Source organism: Nycticebus coucang, chromosome 10, assembly GCF_027406575.1.
Source record: "Nycticebus coucang isolate mNycCou1 chromosome 10, mNycCou1.pri, whole genome shotgun sequence".
Classification (NCBI taxonomy): domain Eukaryota; kingdom Metazoa; phylum Chordata; class Mammalia; order Primates; family Lorisidae; genus Nycticebus; species Nycticebus coucang.
In genome coordinates this window covers 55,560,566-55,585,052 of record NC_069789.1, presented here as the reverse complement: position 1 = coordinate 55,585,052, position 24,487 = coordinate 55,560,566, and the positions used below count along the sequence as shown (strand labels likewise).

At 47.5% G+C, this 24,487-nt stretch overlaps 1 protein-coding gene across 2 annotated transcripts in view; it reads left to right on the top strand.

Annotated features, from left to right (window-relative positions):
- MAPKAPK2 (MAPK activated protein kinase 2) overlaps nucleotides 1-20,895 on the top strand; it is a 46,056-nt gene extending 25,161 nt beyond the window's left edge. Inside the window, exons 4-13 of one of the 2 annotated variants that reach the window (XM_053606364.1) lie at nucleotides 3,210-3,265; nucleotides 15,349-15,488; nucleotides 15,669-15,733; nucleotides 16,007-16,086; nucleotides 16,525-16,651; nucleotides 17,244-17,319; nucleotides 17,693-17,817; nucleotides 18,110-18,195; nucleotides 18,318-18,398; nucleotides 19,207-20,895. In XM_053606364.1, the coding sequence (XP_053462339.1) occupies nucleotides 3,210-3,265; nucleotides 15,349-15,488; nucleotides 15,669-15,733; nucleotides 16,007-16,086; nucleotides 16,525-16,651; nucleotides 17,244-17,319; nucleotides 17,693-17,817; nucleotides 18,110-18,195; nucleotides 18,318-18,398; nucleotides 19,207-19,350 (980 nt within the window). In that variant the 3' untranslated portion in view covers nucleotides 19,351-20,895. The remainder of the gene's footprint in view (nucleotides 1-3,209; nucleotides 3,266-15,348; nucleotides 15,489-15,668; nucleotides 15,734-16,006; nucleotides 16,087-16,524; nucleotides 16,652-17,243; nucleotides 17,320-17,692; nucleotides 17,818-18,109; nucleotides 18,196-18,317; nucleotides 18,399-19,206) is intronic. The other variant, XM_053606363.1, reaches the window with a different exon arrangement.
- Nucleotides 20,896-24,487: the final 3,592 nt, after the last annotated feature.

Below are 24,487 nucleotides of genomic sequence, written 5' to 3'. Positions count from 1 at the left end.
AAGTGCTGCAGAGGGTAAAGACCTCCACGCTGATCTAAACTAGGAGTAGGACAGTTTGTGAAGGCGTATAAAAGACGCCCTTCCGTGTTGTATGTTAAACAAGAAGAAAGCAAGCACTGTTCAAACTGCTCTAGATAAGCTTTTTACTAAGAGATAAAACTCATTCTCAGGGATTCCTATGTCTTAGATTTCAGTATTAGATATAAATATTAATATTACCTTTTTTTTTTTTTTGCAGTTTTTGGCTCGGGCTGGGTCTGAACCTGTTACCTCCGGCATATGGGGCTGGCGCCCTACTCCTTTGAGCCACAGGCGCCGTCCTAGTTTTACTATTTTTTATTTCCTTATTCACTTATAACTTGGCAGTAACATGTGTAATGTTTTGACAAAATTTTAAAGTTCATAGAACAATCATAATTTTCCCCATTGATGAATTAGATTCTTTACATGGTCATTTTGATGGGTCTGCATTACTGTTGCAAAGCAAGAGCTGCCTCTATTTACAAAAGTGTGAGTGAACACACACATAGACATATTTCTTTTTTTCTTGTTCTTCTGGAAAACGTTTTATAAAAATGGGATCAGATTGGGTGGCACCTGTGGCTCAGTGAGTAGGGCACCAGCCCCATATGCCGAGGGTGGCGGGTTCAAACCCAGCCCCGGCCAAACTGCAACAAAAAAATAGCCGGGCGTTGTGGCGGGCGCCTGTAGTCCCAGCTGCTCGGGAGGCTGAGGCTAGAGAATCACATAAGCCCAAGAGCTAGAGGTTGCTGTGAGCCGTGTGACACCACGGCACGAGGGCGGTACAGTAAGACTCTGTCTCTACAAAAAAAAAAATGGGATCAGATTATGTATGTCAAGTTGTGGCTTGTTTTTGCTTGGAAGACTATCTTTGTGAATAACTTTGGAATTTAGATATCTAGATCTGCCTCACTTTTGTTTGATAACTGCATATTATTCTATGGTATGGATATGCCATAATTTAATTGCTCAGATTTCTATTAATAGATACTTAGTTTATTTCCACTTTTTCCCCCAATTTAAAATAATGCTAAAGTGAATATATATATATATATATTTTTTTTTTTTTTTTAGACAGAGCCTCAAGCTGTCACCCTGGGTAGAGTTCTGTGGCATCACCGCTCACAGCAACCTCCAAGTCCTGGGCTTAAGCGATTCTCTTGCCTCAGCCTCCCTCAGCTGGGAACATAGGCGCCTGCCACAACGCCCAGCTATTTTTTGGTTGTAGTTGTCAGTGTTTGGCAGGCCCAGGCTGGCTTTGAACCCGCCATCTCTGGTGTACGTGGCTGGTGCCTTAGCTGCTTGAGCTACAGGTGCTGAGCCTAAAGTGACTATCTTAGACAGATACTTTTATAGGCTCCATTTGATGGATGAGGAAATTTAAAGAACGTGAAATAACTGATTAAGGCCAGGCAGCTACTGAGCTTAGAGCTGGTGTTTGAACTTGGGGCAGTGTAATTTCAGAGCCCTTTTTTTATAAACAAATGTTTTACACCTCTTTCCTGTATTTAGAAGCACTTTTTAAGGACAAAAACAAATAATAAAAGAGTTTATTGAACTAGGCACAACTCTCAATGCAGTTATGTTATTGTTATTAATCAATCAGCAACCCTCTAAGGTAGGTACTATTATTATCTCTGTATTACAGCCAAGGAAACTGGAGGTGTAAGGTTAGGAAACTTGCCCTGGGGTTCCACAGCTACTTAATTAGAGGAAGTGGGACTTCCCTCAGGTGCTTGGCTTCAGAGCCCTCTTTCTCACTTCATGTTATATGGATGTGACTTGAGAAAAATCTCTGCACATGACTTTTGGTTAGTTTTGGCCCATGTTTTCTCCTGTGCTGATATTTTAAAAATCTACCTGGCACCCTGACTGTCCCCTCCCCCCTTTTTATTTTTTTGTGACTTGCAAGTTTGATAAGCTTTCTGTCTACTCTGCCTTCAGTTAGAGTAGATAGGAGCTTTTTGGTGAAAAAAAAAAAGCTCGGGCGGTGCCTGTGGCTCAGTGAGTAGGGCACTGGCCCCATATACCGAGGGTGGCAGGTTTGAACCTAGCCCTGGCCAAACTGCAACAAAAAAGTAGCCGGTGTTGTGGGGGGCACCTGTAGTCCCAACTACTGGGGAGGCTGAGGCTAGAGAATTGCTTAAGCCCAAGAGCTGGAGGTTGCTGTGAGCTGTGACACTACGGCACTCTACTGAGGGTGATAAAGTGAGACTCTGTCTCTAAAAAAAAAAAAAGAAAGAAAGAAAAAAAAAAAGCTGTTACTGTATTCCTTGGTTTGCCACTGGAAGTGTTCTATGACTTTAGTCAATAAGCAAATGTTTATTGGGTACCTCCTAAATGCCATGTTTGGGTTTCGGATTTGGAATCAAAAGTTTATGGAGACGTCCCAGCCTCCAAGAGGTACATGGTCTATAGTGGGAGGAGAGGTCATCTTATAAATGACATAGGGGTGTGCTGAAGTAGGACTTCAACAAGAGTTATGGGAACAGAGAGGAAGAGACGCTAACCCTGCCTGGAAGTGGTCAGAGGGGCCTCACAGAGGAGGTGACTCTGTGCTGGTCCCTGAAGGGTACAAAGACCTGAAGTCATGAAAAGGCTCGGCCTGTTAGCGGGCATGAAGTTCAGTGTAGCTTAGGTGTAGGGGATGTGATGGGAGCTGAGGGTGGAGATGATCCGGGTAGGAATTAGGGAAGACCAAGTGAAGGAATTTGGATTTTATCCTATTAGCCAGTGGAGATGTTTAAGGAAGAAAATTGTCCTGCTCAGATTTGTGTTTCAGAAGGTCACTGGCTTCTATTAGAACAGAGGAAGTCTCCCATCTAGGAAGCAGTTAGAAAGCACCCCAGAGAAAAGGGGGTGCACCCAAGTATGTGGTAGTAAGACGGGAAAAGGGAAGACGCATCTGGGAGATCTTCCCAGAGAAATACTGAATTGGTTGTGTGGGTGAGGAAGAAAGAGAGGCTGAGGATAAATACTTTGAGATTTATATCTGGGAGCCTGGCTAGATGGTGAGGTCATTGCCTTTTACTGAGATCCAGGAGCAGATTTGAGGGGCAGTGATTTCATGTTCAGCAGCCTGTCCTAGATCCATTAAACGACGCTTTATTATCAGGCGTTTATAACAACTGCAAATATTACCTAAGTGCTTTGTTATCTCACTCCCTCTTTTCTTTGTCCTCCCAAAGGTCTGGCAGGAGACTTTGTCCATGTACCTTTTAGAAGTCTGGCATTCCTTCGGTCTGTAAGTTAGTAACTCTGCTAACAAGGAAATGAAATTAGTTTGCGATGGCTTCTCAGGGAGTGGAGGCTGGGTTGTGATGGTCTAGTTCATGATTTGTCCTACAACTTTGCCAGAGACAGATGTAAAGTGGAGCAGTTTATCCTGTGTCTCCTTTCCCCTTTAAACCAGTGATTTTCAACCTGTGTGTCTTGGCACACTGGTGTGCTGTGAGAGGATCTTCAGTGTGTCACGAAAATTTTTAAAGATTAATTAAATTATTTTCGGAAGAAGTTTAAAGCATAGTAAGTATATTCTTTTTTGTAACTTTTTTGGATCAACATAATTTAAGTATACCACAAAAGTGTAACTATAGGTTCAAGTGAGCCATGAGATAAAACAAGTTGAAAAATGCTGCTTTAAACAAACAAAAATGCCAAACCAGTCCCTTATATCCTCTTAGTTATCACACTTTATTAACGCATTTTTTTTTTGGTGGGGGGGGTCAGAGTTTCACTTTGTCGCCTTCAGTGGAGTACCATGGCCCTTTTTGTATAGTAGAGTCTCTGTCTCCACTAGGGGACCATTTTTCCCTGGTTCTTCTCATAGCTTTGGATATAGTTTTAAGACATGCTTTGAGTAGCTCTGGCGTTTTCACAATCTCTGTTTATTCTCTTCTAAGCCCAAGCTGTCCTCTTTGGGTCTGTTCTGACTTACAGGCAGTTGCTCTTGTCTTTGGACACATCCTCTTGTATCTGAGCTCCTGAGCCCTCCTTGTTCTGTGGCCCTACCACCTGCAGCTGCCTCCTCCGGGTTTCTTCTTCAGAGGATTACTGTGTTTCAGGTGGTCAGAATTCACTTGTTAGAGCCTCAGGCTGTAGCTTTCCAAATGCTTTCCCTTTTGGGAGTTCTGCCCATACTTGTCCTTTGTCCAAACATCTAAGTATTGGTTTTCTTGAAGTCTAGGCTAAACAAATTGTTTTTGTCTCAGTTTTTTTTTTTCTTCCCTACTTTGAACTCTAAATTGAGAGGTTACTTCCTCCTGGTGTGGTGTTCTTGTTATTGCTTTTGCTAATGAGGGTGTGTGTGTGTGTGTGTGTGTGTGTGTGTGTGTCTGTGTGTTTAAACATAGTTTACTAGATTTTTCTTCCTGGAAAGAATTTAGTTCAAGGTAACTTCCCTTCCTTGTATCTTCAGCTGTGTGAGAGGGGATGTCTTTAGTAAGGTAAAACAAGAATTTATCGGTTCCCCTGTTCTTGGCTGAAGATTTAACCTGTCTTTCACAGACAGCCTTATGTTTGTTTGTGTTTGGGGACTTGAGCTCTGTCTTGTTTCTGGGCCATTTTTACTGTGTAAAGATTGATTTGTATCATCTCCCTAGCTTGCATTCTCGCCTATGTTTGCATAATAATTATCTTCTCGTTCTTTTTCCTTCTCTCCTCACCCAGCTGTTCTCTAGTCTCAGGCATGTGGAATTATGTGCCCCGGCGTTGTGTGTGGCTGTGAGCTGCACTCTTGATCTGTAGGACCCCTTTCTTCCGCTTTCTCCCGAAACCCCCCTCCACCTTCTCTTAGATCTGTAGATTAAGGTATACACGCTATGAATCTGATGCCACTGAATTGGGGTGATGAAGATGAGATTACCTTTATCTCTTGTAATTAAAATTTTCATTTGGCTTTGGCAGTTGCACAGGGTCAAGTTGATAGAGGCTGCTGAGGCCAGAAGCAGTGTTCCTGACCTTCTCCCATCTCAGTTTCTCTTGATAATTTGCCCATCTCTGTAGATTTTTTTGACGTCATGCCTAGACATTACAAAGAACATGGTGTATTTATTCCTGCCACTCAGATTTTAGCTTAGCCAACTGGGAGAGTTTAGTGTATTTCCTTTCCACCACTGTCTGCCTTGTCTCCTAGGGAAAGGTGCCTTGTGTCTTATAAGCTACAGCTTGTGAAGTTGCTCTGACAGACAGTCTGCCCATTTATCAGTAAGTATGTATTGCGACTCCTCTGTGTTAGCTTCTGCGCTGGGCCTGACGGACGCAGAGATAAACAGGGCAGCCTGTGAACAGAGCAGGGCCAGGAGATAGGTCAGCAGTAAACTACTGTTAGCAGCTTACGGTTTGTTTGTAAAGCCTCCTTTGTAGTGAGAAAAAGAGCTTGGAGGTTAGAGTCTGGATTGGGGCTGAATCCTGGCTTTATCACTTCACCAGCCATGTGGCTTTGGCTAAGTTACTTCTTTGGGTCTTGGTTGCCACACCTGTACAATGACGTCAGCAAGTCGTATAGGGCTGTAAGAGGCTTAACTATAGCAGTTTTTATAATAAGTGCACCTGGCATATGATCAGTGCGGTATAAATGAAAATTCTTTTTCTTTCAAAGTTGTAATCATCTATTGAAAGAAAAGAAACCGTCTGTGTCCCTCAGTCTTTCAGTTTCCTGCTTAAGACTCCTGACTGGTTGACACCCCCACTGTATGCAGCGCTCACTTCCATTTAAGTCAGGGGTGGTTAGCAGTAGTGGTCTGGGGCTAGTAGTAGCATCTTTTGGTTACACCCTCTGGGAAGATGCCAGGCCTTCACATCAATGATGATACCTTTTTATTCTGGGCCACAGTGGGCCTGTGGAGAGCAGGAGAACCCTTCTCTGCTTAACTAGCCCGCGTTCAGGGCACATCTAACTGTGTCACCATCTCAGGCCGGCGGTTCAAATATGAGACTTGAAATGTATTGCACTTCAGAATCCAAGCCCTTGGACTTAATTTTTAAAAAACAATTTATGCAGATAAAGATTCAAATAATACATAAAGGTATGAAATGAAAAGAAAAAAGTACAATACATACCTCTCTCTAGTACCAACTCTCCAGTGGTCAACATTAACATTTTTTTTGAGACAGAGTCTCACTCTTTCCCTGGGCTAAAGTGCCCTGGCATCAACCTAGCTCACAGTAACCTCAAACTCCTGGGTTCATGTGGTCCTTCTGCTTCAGCCTTTGAGTAGCTGAGACTACAAGTGCCTGCCACAATGCCCAGCTAATTTGTCTATTTTTAGTAGAGACAAGTCCTCTCTCTTGCTCAGGCTGGTCTCAAACTCTGGAGCTTAGGCAGTCCTCCCGCCTTAGCCTCCCAGAGTGCTAGGATTACAGGTATGAGCCACTGCACCTGGCCCTTAACTGGTTTTTGGGGTAAATTCCTCCAGAAAAAATTTAAGCATCCAGAAATTCATATATGGTCTCCCGTCTGCTTTAAAAACAACAATAACAACATCAACAAAACTACACAAATGAGATTAATGCTACACATTCTGTTCAGCACTCTCCTTTTTTTATTTTTGGAAATTTAAAAAATGCACAAAGGAAGAACATGTCACCCATGTTACTGACATTTATAATTAACCACTAACTTTTTGGTATGTTTGTGTCCTGTCTTTTTGAATAAACTTTGGAAATTATTTCAGTAACATGGAGCACTTTTATTAAAAAAACAAATAGAACATTAAAGATACCTTGTTCCTTGTCTGCTTTTTTCTCATTTACTACCATCCTGTTCTCTCCACTGAGGCAGATGAGGCTGCATATTATTCTGTTGTATGGATTTGCTGTCATTTATATGACAAGCCCTTATTGATAAACACATTGTTACCACTTTTTGCCATTAAAATGCTTTATAACTATAATTTGTAGGAGAGTTTCCAACTGGGTAATTGCCAGGTCCAGGCCTTGAACATTTACAATTTTGGTAGATATGGCCAAATCCCTCCCAAAACATACTAGTTTATATTCCTACTGAGTAAATGTATGAGACAGTGCCTCTTCTCCCAGAATCTTTGCATAAACTCAGAAGCTTTATTTTGGTCAAGCATTAAAACATTTTGCCAGTCTGAAATTATTACTGTTTTTATAAACATTTTTCCTTTAATGAGTTACATAGAGCATCTTGCATTTGGCCATCTGTGTTTCTTTTTCTTTGAACTGCCTGTTCTTATCCTTTGGCCATTTTTATATTGGGTTGTTAATCTCTTACAATTGATTTGCCAAAATTAAATTTCTTTTATCTGCATGTGTTGCAAATATTTAAAAAATCTGTTCCTTGTAGAGTAACTTCTAGGCCTCTCGGCCCCCACCCCCTTCACTGGACCTCTTTTTGTCTTTTTTCACTGCCCCATGGGGGTAGAGGATGACAGGGACCGTTGTCCTCAGCGGAGGCAGGCGCCCCATCTTCTGGGCAGTGTGGCATGATTGTTTTAAGGCTTTTGGTGCTGGGACTCCCCATTATAAGTTGTAGCTTTGTTTTAAGTGGGGGTTTTGATGGATCATACTTATGAGAGTCAGTAACCAGCAGAGAATTGCTTTTCCCTCCCAGCCAGAGTACGGGAATGTGCACACCAACATGGAGGGTCCAGTGTGGAACTTCTGTGTATCTTTTATCCTGCCGACCTAATAAAGCTTTTAAAATCTGTTGTTAGATTTATGTTTACACTAGGTTTCTAGGGGAAGACCATCAGTCACTCCTTGTTGAGCTTTGCAGAGGTTCTAGAGGGGGAAGAAGCTTCTTTATCTCTTTCCCTTAGAGAGGAAAATCAGTGTTCAACCAAGATTTGTGTATCTGCCATCTCTTATGTTCTTGAGCTGGCCTAGCTGAGAAGTGACATCTCTTGCTCCAGCCTGAGAGCTGCTCTCTGATTCTGGGAGATGAGAGAGATCCACTGTTATCACCGTTGCTGCTTTTGTGGCAGCATCCTGTTTTTTACCTTAGCAGCACAGATTACAGTGTGTAATTAGAACAGTTTTCTTTGCACTTATTTACCATGTACTTTCCACACCGAAATGTCAAGTTCCATGGTGGGCACAGGCCTTATTTGTCATGTTCTGTGTTATACCCTCAGCACCCTCTAAACCAGTGTGTGGCATGTGCCAGGCACCCCAACTATTTGCTGAGTGGTGGCACTCTGTGACGATGGGATCAAGCCCGAATGCCTCCTCCCTGCCACGCTCTCTGGCTCTAGATCTGCTGCTTGGTGGAGCTGCCTGGAAGCCCCAGACATGTTTCCTGGCCACAGGGCCTGGGAGTGTGCATGGCTGCCCACTGATGCAAATTTGGAGAGCGAAGCTTCTTTATCTCTTTAATAAGTAACATATGCTAATTGTAAACCCCTAGAAAGTAAAGATAAATAAAAGATAAAGTGTAATAAATGTAATCACCTGTGATTCAGAGCTGATTACTATTGCCAGTTTATTAATATCAGCAGTGTCTTATCGTATTGTTTTTTATGTTTATATATAGAGATATTTACAGATGTAAATAAATATACATATAGAACTGGGTTTATACTATACATAAGGGTTTGTAACTTGCCTTTTACTTATCGCATACTTTTTGATAATTAAATTTAAGGAAATTACAGATAGGGATTTGCACTGAAAAAGAAAAAATAGGGTACCATTCCAGATGGTGAAAGTGATGGTGACTGACAATCTAGTTGACGCTTAGACATCCAGTTACCCATTAAACGTTATTCGGAAACACCATTTTAATGACTATAGTTTGTATACATAATACATTTACTTTTAAAAAAAGCAATCTTTATTGTACTTGTTGTTGGGCATTGTTAGCCATTTCTAGTTAAGGTGAGGAACTACCAGGATGTACATGTATGATTGTGTATTTTTTGTTTTGGGGAGGGGACAGGGTTTTGCTCTGTCCTCCTGGATAGAGTGCAGGGGCCACATCGTGGCTCATTGCGTCCTCACACTCACAGGCTCAAGCAATTCTGCTGCCTCAGTCTCCCAAGTAGCTGAGACTACAGGAGCATGCCATCATGCCCAGCTAATTTTGCTTTTTTTTTAAATAGAGATGGGGGTCTTGCTCTTGCTCTGACTGCTTTTGAAATCCTGAGCTCAAGTGGTCCTCCCAGCTTAGCCTCCCAGAGTGCTAGGGTTACAGTTGTGAGGCACCCTGTATATATTCATAAAGCTACATCTGTGATTAGTACCCTAGGGTAAGATTATGAAAGTTGATTTTTTCTTTCTTTTTTTTTGGAGACAGTGTCTTATTATGTCGCCCTCGATAGAGTGATGTAGCATCACAGCTCACAGCAACCTCCAACTCTTGGGCTTGATTCTCTTGCCTCAGCCTCCTGAGCAGCTGGGACTACAGGCGCCCGCCACAATGCCTGGCTATTTTTTTGTTTTGTCATTGTTGTTTAGCTGGCTTGGGCTGGGTTTGAACCCACCAGCCTGGGTGTATGTGGCCAGCACCCTACCACTGAGCTATGGGCGCTGCCATAAAAGTGGAATTTGAACATTGAAGAGCTTATATTTTAAGCCCTTTCTGGCCTCCATTTCTGGCTGTTGATGTTGTGGACAGTTCTTGGGCAGATTTTTGTACTCTTTGCCTTACTGTGGGGTGCTGGAAAGGGGGCTTTAGGAGCAACAAGAGCAAGATTCAGATTCCAGACCTGCCAGGGATAGCTGGCTGAAAGGCTTTGACTTGATGACTTAATAATGAGTTTTCTCATTCTTTCTTCCCAGAGTGGATATAAAGTGGGTGAGACCATTTGAAAGATAGTTAACCTTGAACAGTAATGGGGGTTGGGGCACTGGTATTCTCCCCCACACACAGTCAAAAAATCCACATACAGTTTTTGATTCCCCACAATTTACTCATAGCTTACTGTTGAATGGAAACCTTACCAATCATACAATCAATTAACACATAATTTGTATGTTATGTGGTTTATATACCGTATTCTTACAATAGAGTACTCTGGGGGAAAAGAAAATATTATTAAGAACATCTGTTGAGTAGACTGAGGAGAAAGAGGAGGAGTTGATCTTGCAGTCTCAGGAGTGACAGAGGTAGAAAATCTGTGTTTAAGTGGCCCCATGCAGTTCAAACCCATATCCAAGCATTAGCAGCACTCCCAGCGCCCTCTGCCCCTTGCCCATCCACCTCCCTCTGCTGCTTGCTGAGCACTGTGCTAAGGAGATTGCTGGGACTCACCTGCAGCAGCCCCCCTCCCGCTCCTCCTGTTTCCCATTCACCCCCCAGAGCACCCAGGCTGGCTTTCCTCCATGTGGTACAGAAGAGGCATCTGTGGTGCGGGGAGAGGAGTGGGCGGCCCTGGCCCATAGACATGGTGGGTTAGCGCACGACACACGGCGCCTGCCCCCGGCCCCCAGCTGCCTCCTGGAGTGCAGAGGAGGCCTCGTCTGACAACACGCACCACACACTGACAACACACTCAGAGCCTGAATCAGACTTCGGCATCACTCCTGGCACGGAATGAGAGTCAGTCTTGGGAAGGGATATCTTCCTTCTCCTGTTACATGTGCACCCCCAATGCCAGTTGTCCAGTTTAGGTGGTGTGTGCTGGGGGAGCACAAAGCTGGGAGGCCAAAGCTGGCTTCCGTCCTGGTGTCCTGGGGTCCCCCCTCTGCACAGTGCCTGGAGCTATTAATAACACTGTAAGTGAAATGGGTGTGGTTGTGATCCCAGCTGCCCACCCTTGAGGCTCTAGCACATGGGGAGTAGGGAGCAGAATAATAATAGATACACCAAGCTCTATTCTTAGTAATTTACCAACAATGTACATGTATGTATTAACTCAGTTAATATGGTAACCCCTGAGGTGTGGGCTTTTACTATCCTATTTGACAGATAAAGAAACCGAGGCACAAGGGGTTTAAAAACTTGCCCAGGTTCTCACATCTAGTAAGTAGTAGAGCTTGGGAAGAGGAATCCTTGGGGTCTAGGGCTTCTCTTTCCCAGTCTCTCTCTCTTAACGGCCTTGCTGGTGAACAGCATCTCAGGCCCTGGGCTCTCTGCTTCTTTCCCTTTCTCTGCTGGGCTCAGCTTAGAAGGCTGACTACTTCGAATCTTTTCATGTGGTGCTATGATGGAAGATCTGTCATGGAGGGGAGGCGAGGGGGACCACGCACAACCTGAACCGGGTCTCGTCCCTCTTAGCTCTAGGTTGGCAGAAACAGAGGCGTGGATCCCTGACAGGTTCTTCTCCAGGCATTGGACTCCACCAACACTGTTGGCAGGGGCCTTGCCTGTTGCATGGTAGCCTAACACATGCAACAATTAACCTTTTTTATAGTGCAAGAGAATTTCAGGCACAAACTATATAGGGCTAAGGCAAGTCACAAATCGGTTCCAGGCTTAGCATGAGCTTAAAATATTTCACAATCTTTCCTAGGAATTCTTTGACTGGGGAGGCCTGTGGCTCTTAGTGGGAAGGCTCTTCTATAGTCTAGTCTCTGGCCTCAGAGCTGTGGGCCTGGGATTGTTGGCCTCCACTGCCCTCATGTAGGCCAGAGAGGCAGCAGCCTTGGCTGCTGGTTGGATTTGCTGCCTCACTTTGCTGGTGGCCCCTGGCAGTGCCCTAGGAACCCTGCCTTTCTCCCCTCTCTTCTCTGGCTTGGAGCCCAGGCCACCTCCCCTACTGTTCTTTACTTAGCCCTGTGCTCCAGATTAGCACATTCTTGATTTCCTCTCTAAAGGCTTTCTGTGCCCCACACTTGCCTATAAAGCCCCTTTGGTCCTTCAGGGCTCTGCCCCTATGACGTCAACTAGCCTGCCCGACAGATTTGAAGGTCTTGCTCTCATTGCTTGGGTTAATTTTCATATCCAGTCAGGGATATCTGAAAAACATGTGCCTGAGTGAATGTCAATTACCAGTCTTCATAGGAAATTCTTCGTAAGTTTCTCTTAAGAAATTAAAAATAATGCTCTTTCCGATTTACTTCAGGAGACCTCTGTGAGAGGGGACCACCATGGGAGACAGTTCAATAGGGAGAAGAACCAAAAGGACGAGAGATGTTAGCTCAGGAATTCTAAACCACTGAGTGAGGGAAGGAAGGGGGTGGGAAATTAAACAGAAATCAAATTAGATCTTGCCCTTTCAAAACTCAGGTTGGGAAGATAAGGCATAAACATGCAAAATGGTAAATTTCTTCAAAGTTAAGATGTCGAAAACCCTACATAGAGTTTCTGAAGTACCCTTGTATTATTTCACAAAGTGGAATCTGGTTTTACTGATGAGGGAACCATTTTCAGAAAGGTAGATTGGCTTGCTTGACACAAGCCAGGAAGTACAGAACTGGTATTCAAAGTGCATGTGATCCAAAGCCCAGATTCACTGTGCTTCGTCAATTCATCTCTAAAAGGTGAAGAATTTGTGTAAGTCTGGAAGTGCAATGTGAACCCAGCCTTTCTTACTGCAGATTATCTTTTGCCTAGTGCCACGCAGTCTAAGGCAGAACTTGCCGTGAGTGCTCTGTGTTCAGTGGTTGCCCTGGAGCGTGCACCTTGGTTTGGGCCTTGGGTGCACCCTTACTTAGCACAGTTCTGATTGGTTAGAGCAGGTAGCTGATGCGCTGGTGTTGGTTACCAGGCTGAAGACAGAAACCTAGCCTACAGTCTTGCTGGTGAGACTTGACAGGTTAAATAAGCATGCTCCAGGCTCAACTCAGTGGTGACAGAGGGGGCCCCCCTGTGCTTTGGCAGTAATGCTGCTGGTTGACAGTGATGGGTACCTTTCTGATCACAAAGCACTTTCATAGGTATTATTTCATTAGGTGCTCATAGCATCTCTGTGAGGGGGCGGCTGGGCAGGTACCATTGACCCTTTTTTATAGACATGACCTCTCAAAGGCTGTGCAACCAGAAATCAACAAATTTCAGACCAGGGCTCAAGTCTCTCCTGATTGTAAATCCACAGGCACCTGTTGCCTCTGGGTAACAGACAGGGTAATTTGACAACTTTGATTCTTTCTCTTTGGGCCACCATTCCCCTGTGCCTGTAGGGGGCATTAGAGGTCCTTCCTGCTTGGCTGCTCTGAAAACGTGTCCCTGAACCCCGTGAATGTAGCAGTCTTATAGCATCTAATCTCACTGTATTATAGGCATTTTCTGTGTCTGCCTCCCCTCATGTCTTCTAAGCCCCCTTACTGTGTTAAGCTCTTTCAGATCAGGAGTCCTCTCTTTGGTCTTTACCATTCAACACAATGCATGGTCCGTGGTAGTAAGAGCTCAGTAAATGCTTATTGAACTATATAAGATACGAATGAAACTGGCCTGTGTCTCCCCCTGCCCGCTTAGAGCATGGGAGAGTTAGGTAAACTTTTTTTCCTGGAAGTAGCAGAACTCAGAACCTGTGCAATATCACAGGTGGCCACGAGGTGGCAGGGTGACACCGTGGGGACCTTGCCTCCTGCAGCTGTTGGCTCCGTCCCACTCTGTGGGAGAGACCAACCTATCTAGTTGTTTCATTCTGGACACCTGCTTGGGGAAGTGCCTCTGCAAAGTCTGTCTGAGAGCTCTCTGCCTCCATATTCTTCTAAAAGCTAGATGGTATGGTGGAAAGGCTGTGCTTGGGAGTCTACCAGGCCTGGCTTCTAACCCCTTCTAACCCTTTGCCTTGCCCTAGAAACAGCCTTGGGCATGCTACTTCCCTGACCCTCATTGTACAATTAGAAAAAGCCCAGCATATCACGGGCTTTTGCGTGGCAGATTTATTGCTGGAAATTCCTTTGTTTGACCTCTATAATCCAGCTGCATCTTGGCCATATGTCTTATTCATCAAGCTTCAGACACTTTCCAGTAGGTCTCTTAGTCTTCCCTGCTGCATTGCCCATCCCCCAACTCTACTCCTCGGTCAGCGCCCAATTCCTGCTGCTTGCTCTGCCTGGATGCCTTCCCCCTGCCCATCCATTTTCTTCCATCCTGTCCCCCAGCCCACTAAATGCCTAGAGCACCGAGTGTGTATTTATGGGACTAATCTTGACTTCCCATGGAGATGATAGTGAGTCTGTGAGGGGCCTCATCGTAATCATTTTGGCATCTGCGCCATGCACTCAGCAGACACTCTGTGTTAGAAATGACAGCTCTTATTAGTGAGCATGTCAGGCATTCTGCTAGATGCTTTGCAGAACTATTTAATTTGGTCTTTACAACAAGTCTGTGAAACAGAAGCTACTATCTCCACCTTACAAATAAGGGGTGAATCAGGATACTTTCAGCTCTAAGCAATAAAAATATTTCACTGAAATCAGCTTAAATAGTAAAGAAAATTTATTATCTTACCAAAAAGAAGTCTTGAGGGGATTCTTGGTGATATCAACAAGGATCCAGGGTGTTGCTGTCTCTCTTGGTTGCCTTCCTCAGTGTGTTAGTTTATCCTTGTATGTTAGCCCTCCTTATTGGCAACAAGGTGACTGCCGTGGTCCCAGGTGCCACACACATGAGAGACGATGTAAGTTCTGTGTGCTCTCTTTAAGAGAACTCTTAGCAGATTTATTTTGAAGTTCTTGGCTAGCTGGGTCTTAGACTTGTTCCCAAGCCAGTCATTAGCAAAGAGACTGGAATTAATGGTACTGGCTTGGACTAGTCAAGATTTAGCCCTTGAAGCTCGTGAGGGGCTAACCTCTTTTAATGCCCTCTAGCACCTGGTCCAGGGAAAAAGAGGGAACATAAATGAGGCTCAGTGAGTCAACAAACTTGCTTAGGTTTGCAAATCTAGTAAGAACCTATGTTTCAGACCAACATCTTGCCGACTCCCAAGGCCATCTGTTGGTTGATGGAGGTCATCCACAGAAGTGGAAAGAACATAGCTCGGGATTTGGCGTGCTGGGTTTGAGTGATCTTGGAGGTATCTTTTCCTATTGACTCTGGAGTCTTTCCTTTGTAGGCTGCTTTCCATTATTATATTGGCTTTTCTTAGTCTTTCTCCTCATCCCTTCTCCCCAGCCTGTGTCTTCTACTACCTGACTACTGTTTGCCTTTTAGAATAGATCTCATGGCCTAAGCTGGGAAAGGGCCCAGTTAGACTGAATCTCAGTGTAGCTGTCAGTGGCCCCCAAAGGGTCATATTGAGGTTTCATTTAGAGCATTTATAAAGCCTCCCAGGATCTGGGAGATGGAGTGGCCAGGGAAAGTGCCAGGAGGGGCTGGTGAGGGCCAGCAAGAATAGAGAGGGGGAGTTTGTGGTGTATTGGTGGAAATGTCAGGGCATATGGGCCCAGGGCTTAGAATAGGCCTTTGGGGTGGTACCACCTGTCCCTTGGGGAGACAGTGCAGTTGTCAGGAAGCTGTTTGGCTTGCAGATGCTTCAGGACTGCCCCAAGGCCCGCAGGGAGGTGGAGCTGCACTGGCGGGCCTCTCAGTGCCCGCACATCGTGCGGATCGTGGATGTCTACGAGAACCTGTATGCGGGGAGGAAGTGCCTGCTCATCGTCATGGAGTGGTAAGCAGCTGGCTGCTCCTGGCTCAGCCCATCCCACTTCCCACTCAGGTGCCCCACCCTCTGAGGACAGCCCAGGCATGGACCCTGAAGCTGAAATGTAAATGCATCATTTCTTCCGGGGACGATGGAGAGTGGCAGTGGGGTGTTGTGTTCACAGATCTCACTGTGGTTTTGTTTCAGTTTGGATGGTGGAGAACTCTTTAGTCGAATCCAGGACCGAGGAGACCAAGCATTCACAGAAAGAGGTAGAAAGGGTCTGTCGTGGGGACAGCTTAGGCAGGTGGGGCAGGGCCTACTTGGGGAAGACTCTGAGGCTACTGTTTCCCTTGGCATGCCACCACCAGAGAGGGCATTGTCCTAAGCCAACCAGGGCAGCTCCTGGTGTCTTTCTTTCCAGGGTGGGTAGTGGATTGGGGAGCCTCAGGCTGCTCAGCTGTGGGTCTGATGCATTGGGCTTTGAAACGCAGTGATGCATCTTTGTGACTTTCTTTCCACTCTCTCTTCTTTCCCCTCTACAGAAGCATCAGAGATCATGAAGAGCATTGGTGAGGCCATCCAGTATTTGCACTCGATCAACATCGCCCATCGGGATGTCAAGGTGCCAGCTATTCCTATCTCTGTACCTGGGTGCAGTGGAGGCGGGTTAGCAGAGACACCCTGCAGCCTCCCTGCTTGTTTCCTGAGGGTGTCATTCTCTGCCCTGCAGGGCCCTGCTCTCTCGTCCCGTGGGCAGACCCACAAACCCAGCAGTGAAGCCCTATCTGGTCACACTCAGCCCTGTGGTTCTCCTCAGTCGGAACCTCGCCCTCACACCCTTGGCTTCTTTGTCCCTGTAGAGTTTACCACTGCTTCTCAAGCATCCTGGAAGCTCTGTGAAGGCAGGACCTGGTTACACAGAGCTGATGTTCCTCCTAGTGGGCAGCTTCCAGGGGCTGGGTGGTTGAATGAATGAAGGAGGGAGGAACCATTCCCCTTAGGTTTCTCACAGCCCCTCGCAGGTTCAGCAGGGCTTTATTTATCTTGTCTCTTTCTGTAGCCTGAGAATCTCTTATACACCTCCAGAAGGCCCAACGCCATTCTGAAACTCACTGATTTCGGCTTTGCCAAGGAAACCACCAGCCACAACTCTTTGACCACTCCTTGTTATACGCCATACTACGTGGGTAAGTCCAGAGGAGGCCCAGGGACCTCGGCTTCCCCAAGAACTTTCCTCAACCCCTCCTCTTGGAGGTCACTGGGGGGCGGGGGGGCACAGAATTTAGGACAGTCGCACCCTGTGGACCTTTCTGGCATTGGTTCTGCGGGACTTGCTCAGAAGTAGAGTTAAGCTGGGAGTGAGAAATCGTAGGAGATTATGTGCCTGAGGTTATGGGCAGGATTGTGTACACACATGCACAGTTCTGAGAAGAGCTACCATTTCTGTCTGATTCTCAGTGGCATCTGGCACCCAGATCTGGTTCTAGAGCCTCAGCTAACTGGCACAGAATAAGCTCCAAAGCACATTTCTCAAATTAAATAGGCAACGTAGGTCTGCAAGTCTCATGCAATTCAGGTTTTTTTTTAATCTTCAGCTCTTAGCTCCAGCGTGCCTGTTGGAGGAGAGTGCTCTGTTTTCCTTCAGCCCCAGCTGGGTTGTGGCTCTTCCTCCTTGCAGCCCAGCTGCTGCTTCCTCACCATGGGCTGGGTGGTGGGATGGGGAGCACCATGCACACATCCTGAGGGCTAGGCCTACCCACGCTGACCTTTGGTTTGCAGCTCCGGAAGTTCTGGGCCCAGAGAAGTATGACAAGTCCTGTGACATGTGGTCCTTGGGTGTCATCATGTATATCCTGTGAGTGTGTGCTGGGAAGGGGCAGGGCGGGCATGGGGAGCCCTGGACCTCTCCAGGACTAGAGGGAGAGGCAAGTGTCAGTGTTCCCCTGTGGATGGGGAATCCCAGGGAATCCCCTCTGTGTCTCCTTCCCTCAGTGCTCAGTGGATTCTGACAGCTGAGTGGTGGCTATAAGCTATCTAAAGGGGTGGAAAGAGTGTGGTTTAGATACTTAGTATATGGATTCCTGGACCCTGTCCCTGGCTTTGCATGTTGTGCCTGTATCAACGAGCCATTATTTCTCTGTGACCTTTACAAGAAGAGCCCATTTCTCATCCTATTTCCCAATGTAATGTTTGCCCTGTGTCCTACTTCCTTCCCTCTTTTGATGCAGGCTGTGTGGGTATCCCCCCTTCTATTCCAACCATGGCCTTGCCATCTCTCCGGGCATGAAGACTCGTATTCGAATGGGCCAGTATGAATTTCCCAATCCAGAATGGTCAGAAGTATCAGAGGAAGGTATGAACCCAGTCTTTTGGGACAATGGGAAGAACCCGTGTCGGGGGTGTGGAATGCGCATGCACACGTGCACATGTCCGTGTGGCATCCATCTCATGTGGGTGGTGTAGCTGTCTGTCAGCAGCTGTGCTCTCACCTGCTGGCTGTGTCCTGTGTATGTGGCCTGCTAAGTGGTGTAGTGATCTGTGAGCAGTCTCCCTCTTTGAGTCTGGTTTCCTCCTGAAGACTGGGAGGAAGAGCAGGACAGGGAGAGTGGCCCCTGAACTGTTCCTGTCCCTACCCCATCCCACAGTGAAGATGCTCATCCGGAACCTGCTGAAAACAGAGCCCACTCAGAGAATGACCATCACAGAGTTCATGAACCACCCCTGGATCATGGTAAGCCTGGCAGGCTGGGGACACCTGGGTCCAAGTACAAGGGGACTGTCCCTCGGGATAGGGCCCTTGCTAGGAATCTGCCTGCCCCAGGTTTTCACTCTGACTCTTTCCTCTCCCCTTAGCAATCGACAAAAGTCCCTCAAACCCCACTGCACACCAGCCGAGTCTTGAAGGAGGATAAGGAGCGGTGGGAGGATGTCAAGGTGAGGGGCGCCACTGGGTGAAAGGGGCTTGGTGGGGAGTGGGAGCTCACTAGGAGAGCCCAGGGAGGGGTGGTGCTGGCTTCTGTACCCTCTCACCCCCAGGGTGTTTCCATTACAACAAGAGCAGTGGCCAGAGACACTTGCCTGACTAGGTTGTGGGTAGAGCATTCTGTGTGTGTGTGTGTGTTTTTTGGTAGAGTGCTGTAGCATCACAGCTCACAGCAAGCTCCAACTCTTGGGCTTAAGTGATTATCTTGCCTCAGCTTCCCAAGTAGCTGGGACTAAGGCACCTGCCACAATGCCTGGCTATTTTTTTGTTGTAGTTGTCATTGTTTAGCAGGCCCAGTCTGGGTTTGAACCCGCCAGCCCTGGTGTATTTGGCCAGTGCCTTAACGAGCTATGGGCGCCAAGCTGGCATTCTATGTTCCTGTCTAGAAGCCCTCTGCTCCCTGGGTCTCCAGCTGGGCCTTAAAGGCCATGTGGTATGATCTTATTTTGTGGAAGAGGAAACTGAAGCCTAGAGAGAGGAAGACTGGGGACTGGCTGGGATAGACCAGACCCAGGTCTCCTGACTCCAGGTCCTGGGCTCTTGCTGAGGGCTCTCAGGAGAGCAGCAGCAGCACATGGCCATACTGTCTGCTGCCCAGCGCTGGGGTGAGGCTGCTGTTGGCAGTGGGTACCCACACCTGCGACCCTCATCCTGCCTCTGTTGTGTCCCTCATCTCTCATGTGTCTCTGCTCTCTCTCCTTGTCTTCTGGCTTTCTTTTTGCACATTTGCTGGTGCCAAAACCCTGCCCCTGCTCCCAGGAGGAGATGACCAGTGCCTTGGCCACCATGCGCGTCGACTACGAGCAGATCAAGATAAAAAAGATTGAAGATGCATCCAACCCTCTGCTTCTGAAGAGGCGGAAGAAAGCTCGGGCCCTGGAGGCTGCAGCCCTTGCCCACTGAGCCTCCAGGCCCCTCCTGCCCCACTGCAGGACAAGCAATAACTCTCTACATGAATATATTTTTTAAACGAGGAGACACAGAACTGCCCACTTGCGCCTCCTCTCCTCAGCTGCCTGGAGCCCTGAACTGTGCCAGCAGCTGAATTCTGCCTTTGGTTCTTCTGGCCACCTTGCAGGGGAAGGGGCTGGGAGGTTGGGAGGCTGCAGAGAGAAGTGAGCAAGGTGCTCTAGAACCTGTGCTCATTTTACAACCTTATTGGTAATTTGACCTGGAATTTTTATGAAACTTTTTTTTTTTTTGTCCTTTCTCCTACTTCTCCTTCCTACCAGACCCCTTCCTGTCTGGATCCTGCAAAGATATGGGGTTTGTTGAGGGTATTTGTGGAAACTGTTATAGGGAATGTCCCTGTGTTGTTCCATTTACCCTCCCTACTTCCCCAGGACAGCCTGGGTTCCCTGCTGGCTCAGGCATTCTGGTGGCTAGAGGCCACCCTGGAGGAGGATGCCACCCACCTCCTCTCCTGAAGTCCTTGGACATCACTAGTGTGCCAGACAGATAGGAGTGAGTGTGTGTGTATGTGTGTGTGTGCATGTGCGTGAGTGCCCAGGTCTGTACCTGGGATCATGCATTTGCAGGGCCAGGGGCAGGCAGGGTATGGGAGAAGGGGAGCCCTACAGTGGCTCAAGAACCTTCCTTCTCCTCGAGCCTGCCCTGCCCATTTTGAGCCTGCCAAAGTGCCTGGGAAGCCCATCCAGATTCTGAACCAGGCCCTCCACGGCCTGTCTCTGTTAGCTGGTTTCGGGAGGCAGAGAGGAGTGACCTGGGCACTGGCACAGCAATCAGGAAGACTGGACCCCCCTTCTCCCCAATTAGTGCTAGTCCTAGGACATCTGAAGCGCTGATCTACCGAATAATCTCTCTACTGCCCCTTTTCGCCATTATTAACCCATTCTTGTTTATTTTCCTTCAATTTTTAGCCATTTCTCAATGGGTCACCTCTCAGCTCACACAGGTGAACCTGAGCAGTTTGTATTGACAAAGCTTTTGCATTTCATGTGTCTTTCCTGGGCTCTGGGGGCATCAGCCAGCTACCCCTTGTGGGTAGAGCCAGAGCTGCTGTGATCCTCTCTCAAATTTCCATCACGTGGCTGGTGGGTGGTGGGGAGTCTTTGCACCAAAGATGTCCCGACTTTGCCCCCTCACCCATCAGCCACTTTGTCATTACCTGAAACAACTCAGCTCTGTGTCCAGGTCCGTGAGAGGAGGGGTCTCCCTGGTATTGGTGAGGAGCAGCTGGGGAGGGGTTCTCTGTGCCACGGCCCCCCAGCCCTGCTTCCCTTTTGGGGGAAGGGTGGCAGGAGCACTTCAGCTTTCCTGTTCCTCAGGGACAGGTGGTAGAGGGGCACCCAGGGTCATTTTTGTGCATGGGGGAGGGGCTCCGGGTGCCCGCAGCACCTCCTTCGTCTCTGATGGTGTGTCCAGCACTCAGATTGTTGTATACTGTCGTTTTTACAAAATTGTCTTTACTAAACAGATTTAATAGTTGAAAGTTTTTCTTTCTCTTCCTTTCTGGGGCTCAGGGCCCCAGCCTCCACCTCTCCCATGTGCAGAGAGGTTTTGTGTATTTGGAAAGGCAGAACTGGGCGCCCTGGGAGAGGAGAGGGGAGGGAAGGAGAAAGGAGGAGGGCCTCCTGGATCAGCAGGAGTCAGTGCCTGCCTGGCTAGGGCCTGGGCAGCAGCATATCTGCGGCTGGAATGGTAAATGCTGCTCTCCCTAGCACAAGTCAGGAGGCAGCAAGGGCTGCCTGGGAGCCCATCCTCTTTTACCAAATACCTAATCAGAAGCCCAGCTGCTTCTTGGCACATTATTCTTGACCTACATACCCGCTGCTAGGTACTGGCACCCTTAGTCTAGGAGAGCTGGCTTGTGTGGGGCACAGGGAAGAGGAGGTGGTAAATTTGGTTGAAATCCTGGAAAAGAAATTAGGGAGCAGTTGGTGTAGTGCCTGCAAATTCCAGGAGATGGCGATAGGAGTGAGGAAGAGACCAAAGGCTGAAGAGACACAGCAGAGTTCATGTGACCCATTCTCAAAAAAAGGAGGCCCAGAGATGGGGCTTTGAGATCACATGATGACTTGATTTGCTCTAGAGTCTAAAATAGAAACTGGTCTAGGAACCCCATCGCTCTCCCTCCCAGTCAGGCAGAGAAATCGCATGTCCTAGATCATTTTACCCACTTTCTCTTATGTTATCCTCAGAACTCAGGACAAAGGCAATGCAGGATGGCTGTTCCTGTTTTATGAGCAAGGAATCTGATCCAGAGGGCAAAAAAAATTTGCCAGGGTCACACAGTTAACTAGTTTGGACTAGAACTCAGGCCACAGGGTCCCCTCCTCAGACCTGCCACTTCCCTGGAGGAGAGAGGGGAGGTTGTCTTGTCCCCTCAGTCATCAAAGGGATCACATCTCTACCCTCAACTCATTGGAACAGAGGCCCCAGACCACCCTTTCATGACTTCTGAATGGGTTGCTGGGGTCGGGTCGTACCTGAGATACTACTTTCCATTCTAGAAAGCATTGTTTAAAATAAGCCAGCAGAAAATTTTCTTTGAGAGAAATCCAGTTATTTTTGTCTGCACTTACAAAGATGTCAAAAGTGATAAGGTCCCAAGGGGAACAAGGAAGGAGGGGTGGTGGGAAGGAAGTCAGGGAAGGAGGGGAGGAAGAAGTTGTCAACATTCTGCTGTCTTCAGAGGCCGTAATACGGTATTTCTTGATTCTGCCATCTAAATTTAATGGCTTAATATATACATTTATTATCTTCCTGTTCTATAAGTCAAAAGAGTGATAGGGTCTCACTGGGCTAAATCTAGTGTTCCTTTTGGGAGGCTGTGTCCTTGCCTTTTCCAGCCTCGAGGGGCTTTCTGCATTCCTTGGCTTGTTGCCCCTTCCTCCATCTTTAGCCACAACCTCACATCTCTGTGACATTTCTTCTATGGTCACATCTGTTTGACCCAGCTAGGAAGGGTTGTTGCCCTTAAGGACTGGTGTGGTGAGATCTGGCCTGTGCAGATAATACAGGATAATCTCCCCATTGTAAGGTCATTAGCCTTAATCTTATCTGCAGAGTCCCTTTTGCCATGTAAGGTGACATAGCCCCAGGTCTAGGGACCAGGGCATGGCATCCCTGGGGCCCTGATTCTGCCACAGAGGCCTGTCTCACACCTTTTCACGCGTTTGCTTCCTTCCTGTCTGGGTCAGCCCCGCTTAGGAAGACTCTTGTGGCTAGTGAGGATCCATCCTGGGTTGGCTTTCAGGGAAAATGGCTGAGATGAAGGGCCAGGAGGGATTTGGCATGGTGAGTGGGGTCCACATCTTTCCATGCCCCCACACTCTGACCTTCCATATTGGCAAGCTCCTGACTCTAGGGAAAATTTAAACACTTTTCTGCTCGCTCCTAGGCGGGGCGGGGGTGGTGGTGGTGCAGGTTGGCAATGGAAACCTTTGTCCCTAAAGGTAGATACTGCCTTGCATGTGTGCAGGAGTAGGGGAGACAAGGTGTGTTTCTAGAAGGCTCTTAAATGGTGTGAGACACGAAGAGGAGCTGCAGACACCCCTGGGCACTTGCTGAGTGCCCTCTTCATCATCAACACCCCCTGGGGGCTCAGTCCAGTGTCGGATTAACCTGCGAAGAAACTGAGGCCCAGAGAAGTAAAGAGACTTCTCCAGGGTGACACAACTTGTCAGACAATTCTGACCTAGCTCTCCTGTCTCTAAGATTAGAGGTCCTTTAACAAAGAACTTGGAAGCCTTGATAAAGGAGGGCAGCAGGAGTGGGGAGGAGGGGAGCTGTGAGACCGGACACCCCTCCACCAAGGGATGTCTAGTTTCTTCTGAAGTGGGGGTGGTATTCCTGCACCCTGTGGTTATTGTGAGGGATTCAATGACATAAAAGATTGAAATACTTCCTAAAATGCCAACTACCAGGCAGCCTTTGTCACTACTTCACTACTGCCCTGCAGAGAGCACAGAGAGCTTAGGCTTGGAGCGGGGCCAGTGGCCTGGGCTGGGTCATTGCCCTTCCCATAGTTGGGTAGATCTCTGTCCCTTGAGATGAGGAGGCAGTTGGGTTGGTAAACAATAACAGTAAATTTGGGGTTTTCCTTTGACTGGGTTGGAGACAGGAAATGCTAACGACTGTGTATGATGAGTGGGGAGGTGTGCTCAGGGTGTGAAGGAAATTTAGTTATTTAAGGAAGGAGGGTGAGGGTGGTGAGGTTGGGGAAAGTGGTGTCCCACTTACTGGTGAATGTAAACAAACCCTGCTGGGCACTCCCCAGTTGGGCCAGAGCGGGACAGAGGTGGCTTTGGGGAGCCATCACTGCACCTCAGCCCTGCTAATACAGCCCCATTTGGGTTCTATCTCTTGTAGCCTACATTTAGGGGCCCCAGCACCCCAGGGTGAGTGGCTGAGTTTGGGAGTAGCACCTCTTTGAAAGGGACATCCTGCTCTAACCCTGGGGGCCCTTTTGGAGACTTGATCTGCCTCACCTCTCCTTACACCCAGTCAGACCAGCATGGAGTGGCTGCCCAACGGACTGGCCACTGAATACCCAGGCACATGCTGTGCTTCACGTACTTTGGGAAAAGTGAACCAAGTATAAAACTCAGTTCCTGCCTCACTCCATCAATGAGTGGCCTTGTCTTTCCTTCCCCTGTATCCACAGGCCAAGATACATCAGAAACTGTTCCAGATAGTGAGGAGTGTGCCATCCTAGCCCTGGTGAATGGGGTGGCCTCTTAAGGCCACCTAGGGGTTTTGAGACTGGAAAGAGGAGTGAGGTTAAAAGAAACATGCCCTAGATCCTCATCCTTTGAAGCTCTCACATCCATGCCTTGGCTGGGGATGGGGTCTGTCCTCCATCTAGGCATGTAAGGGTTACATGAGGCCACAAGACTGTGGTGTGCAAGGGCAGGACCACTCTCCCCAGCTCTGGGCAGGTCAGTGCTGCTTTTGGCCTCCTGGTCCTGAGCTGCTCCTTTAGAAGACTTTTATAAAGCCACATTTTCAATGTAAAAATGCCACATTTTGATTCAGTTTGTCTTGAGAACCCCCACTCTGTATAATGACTAGTGCT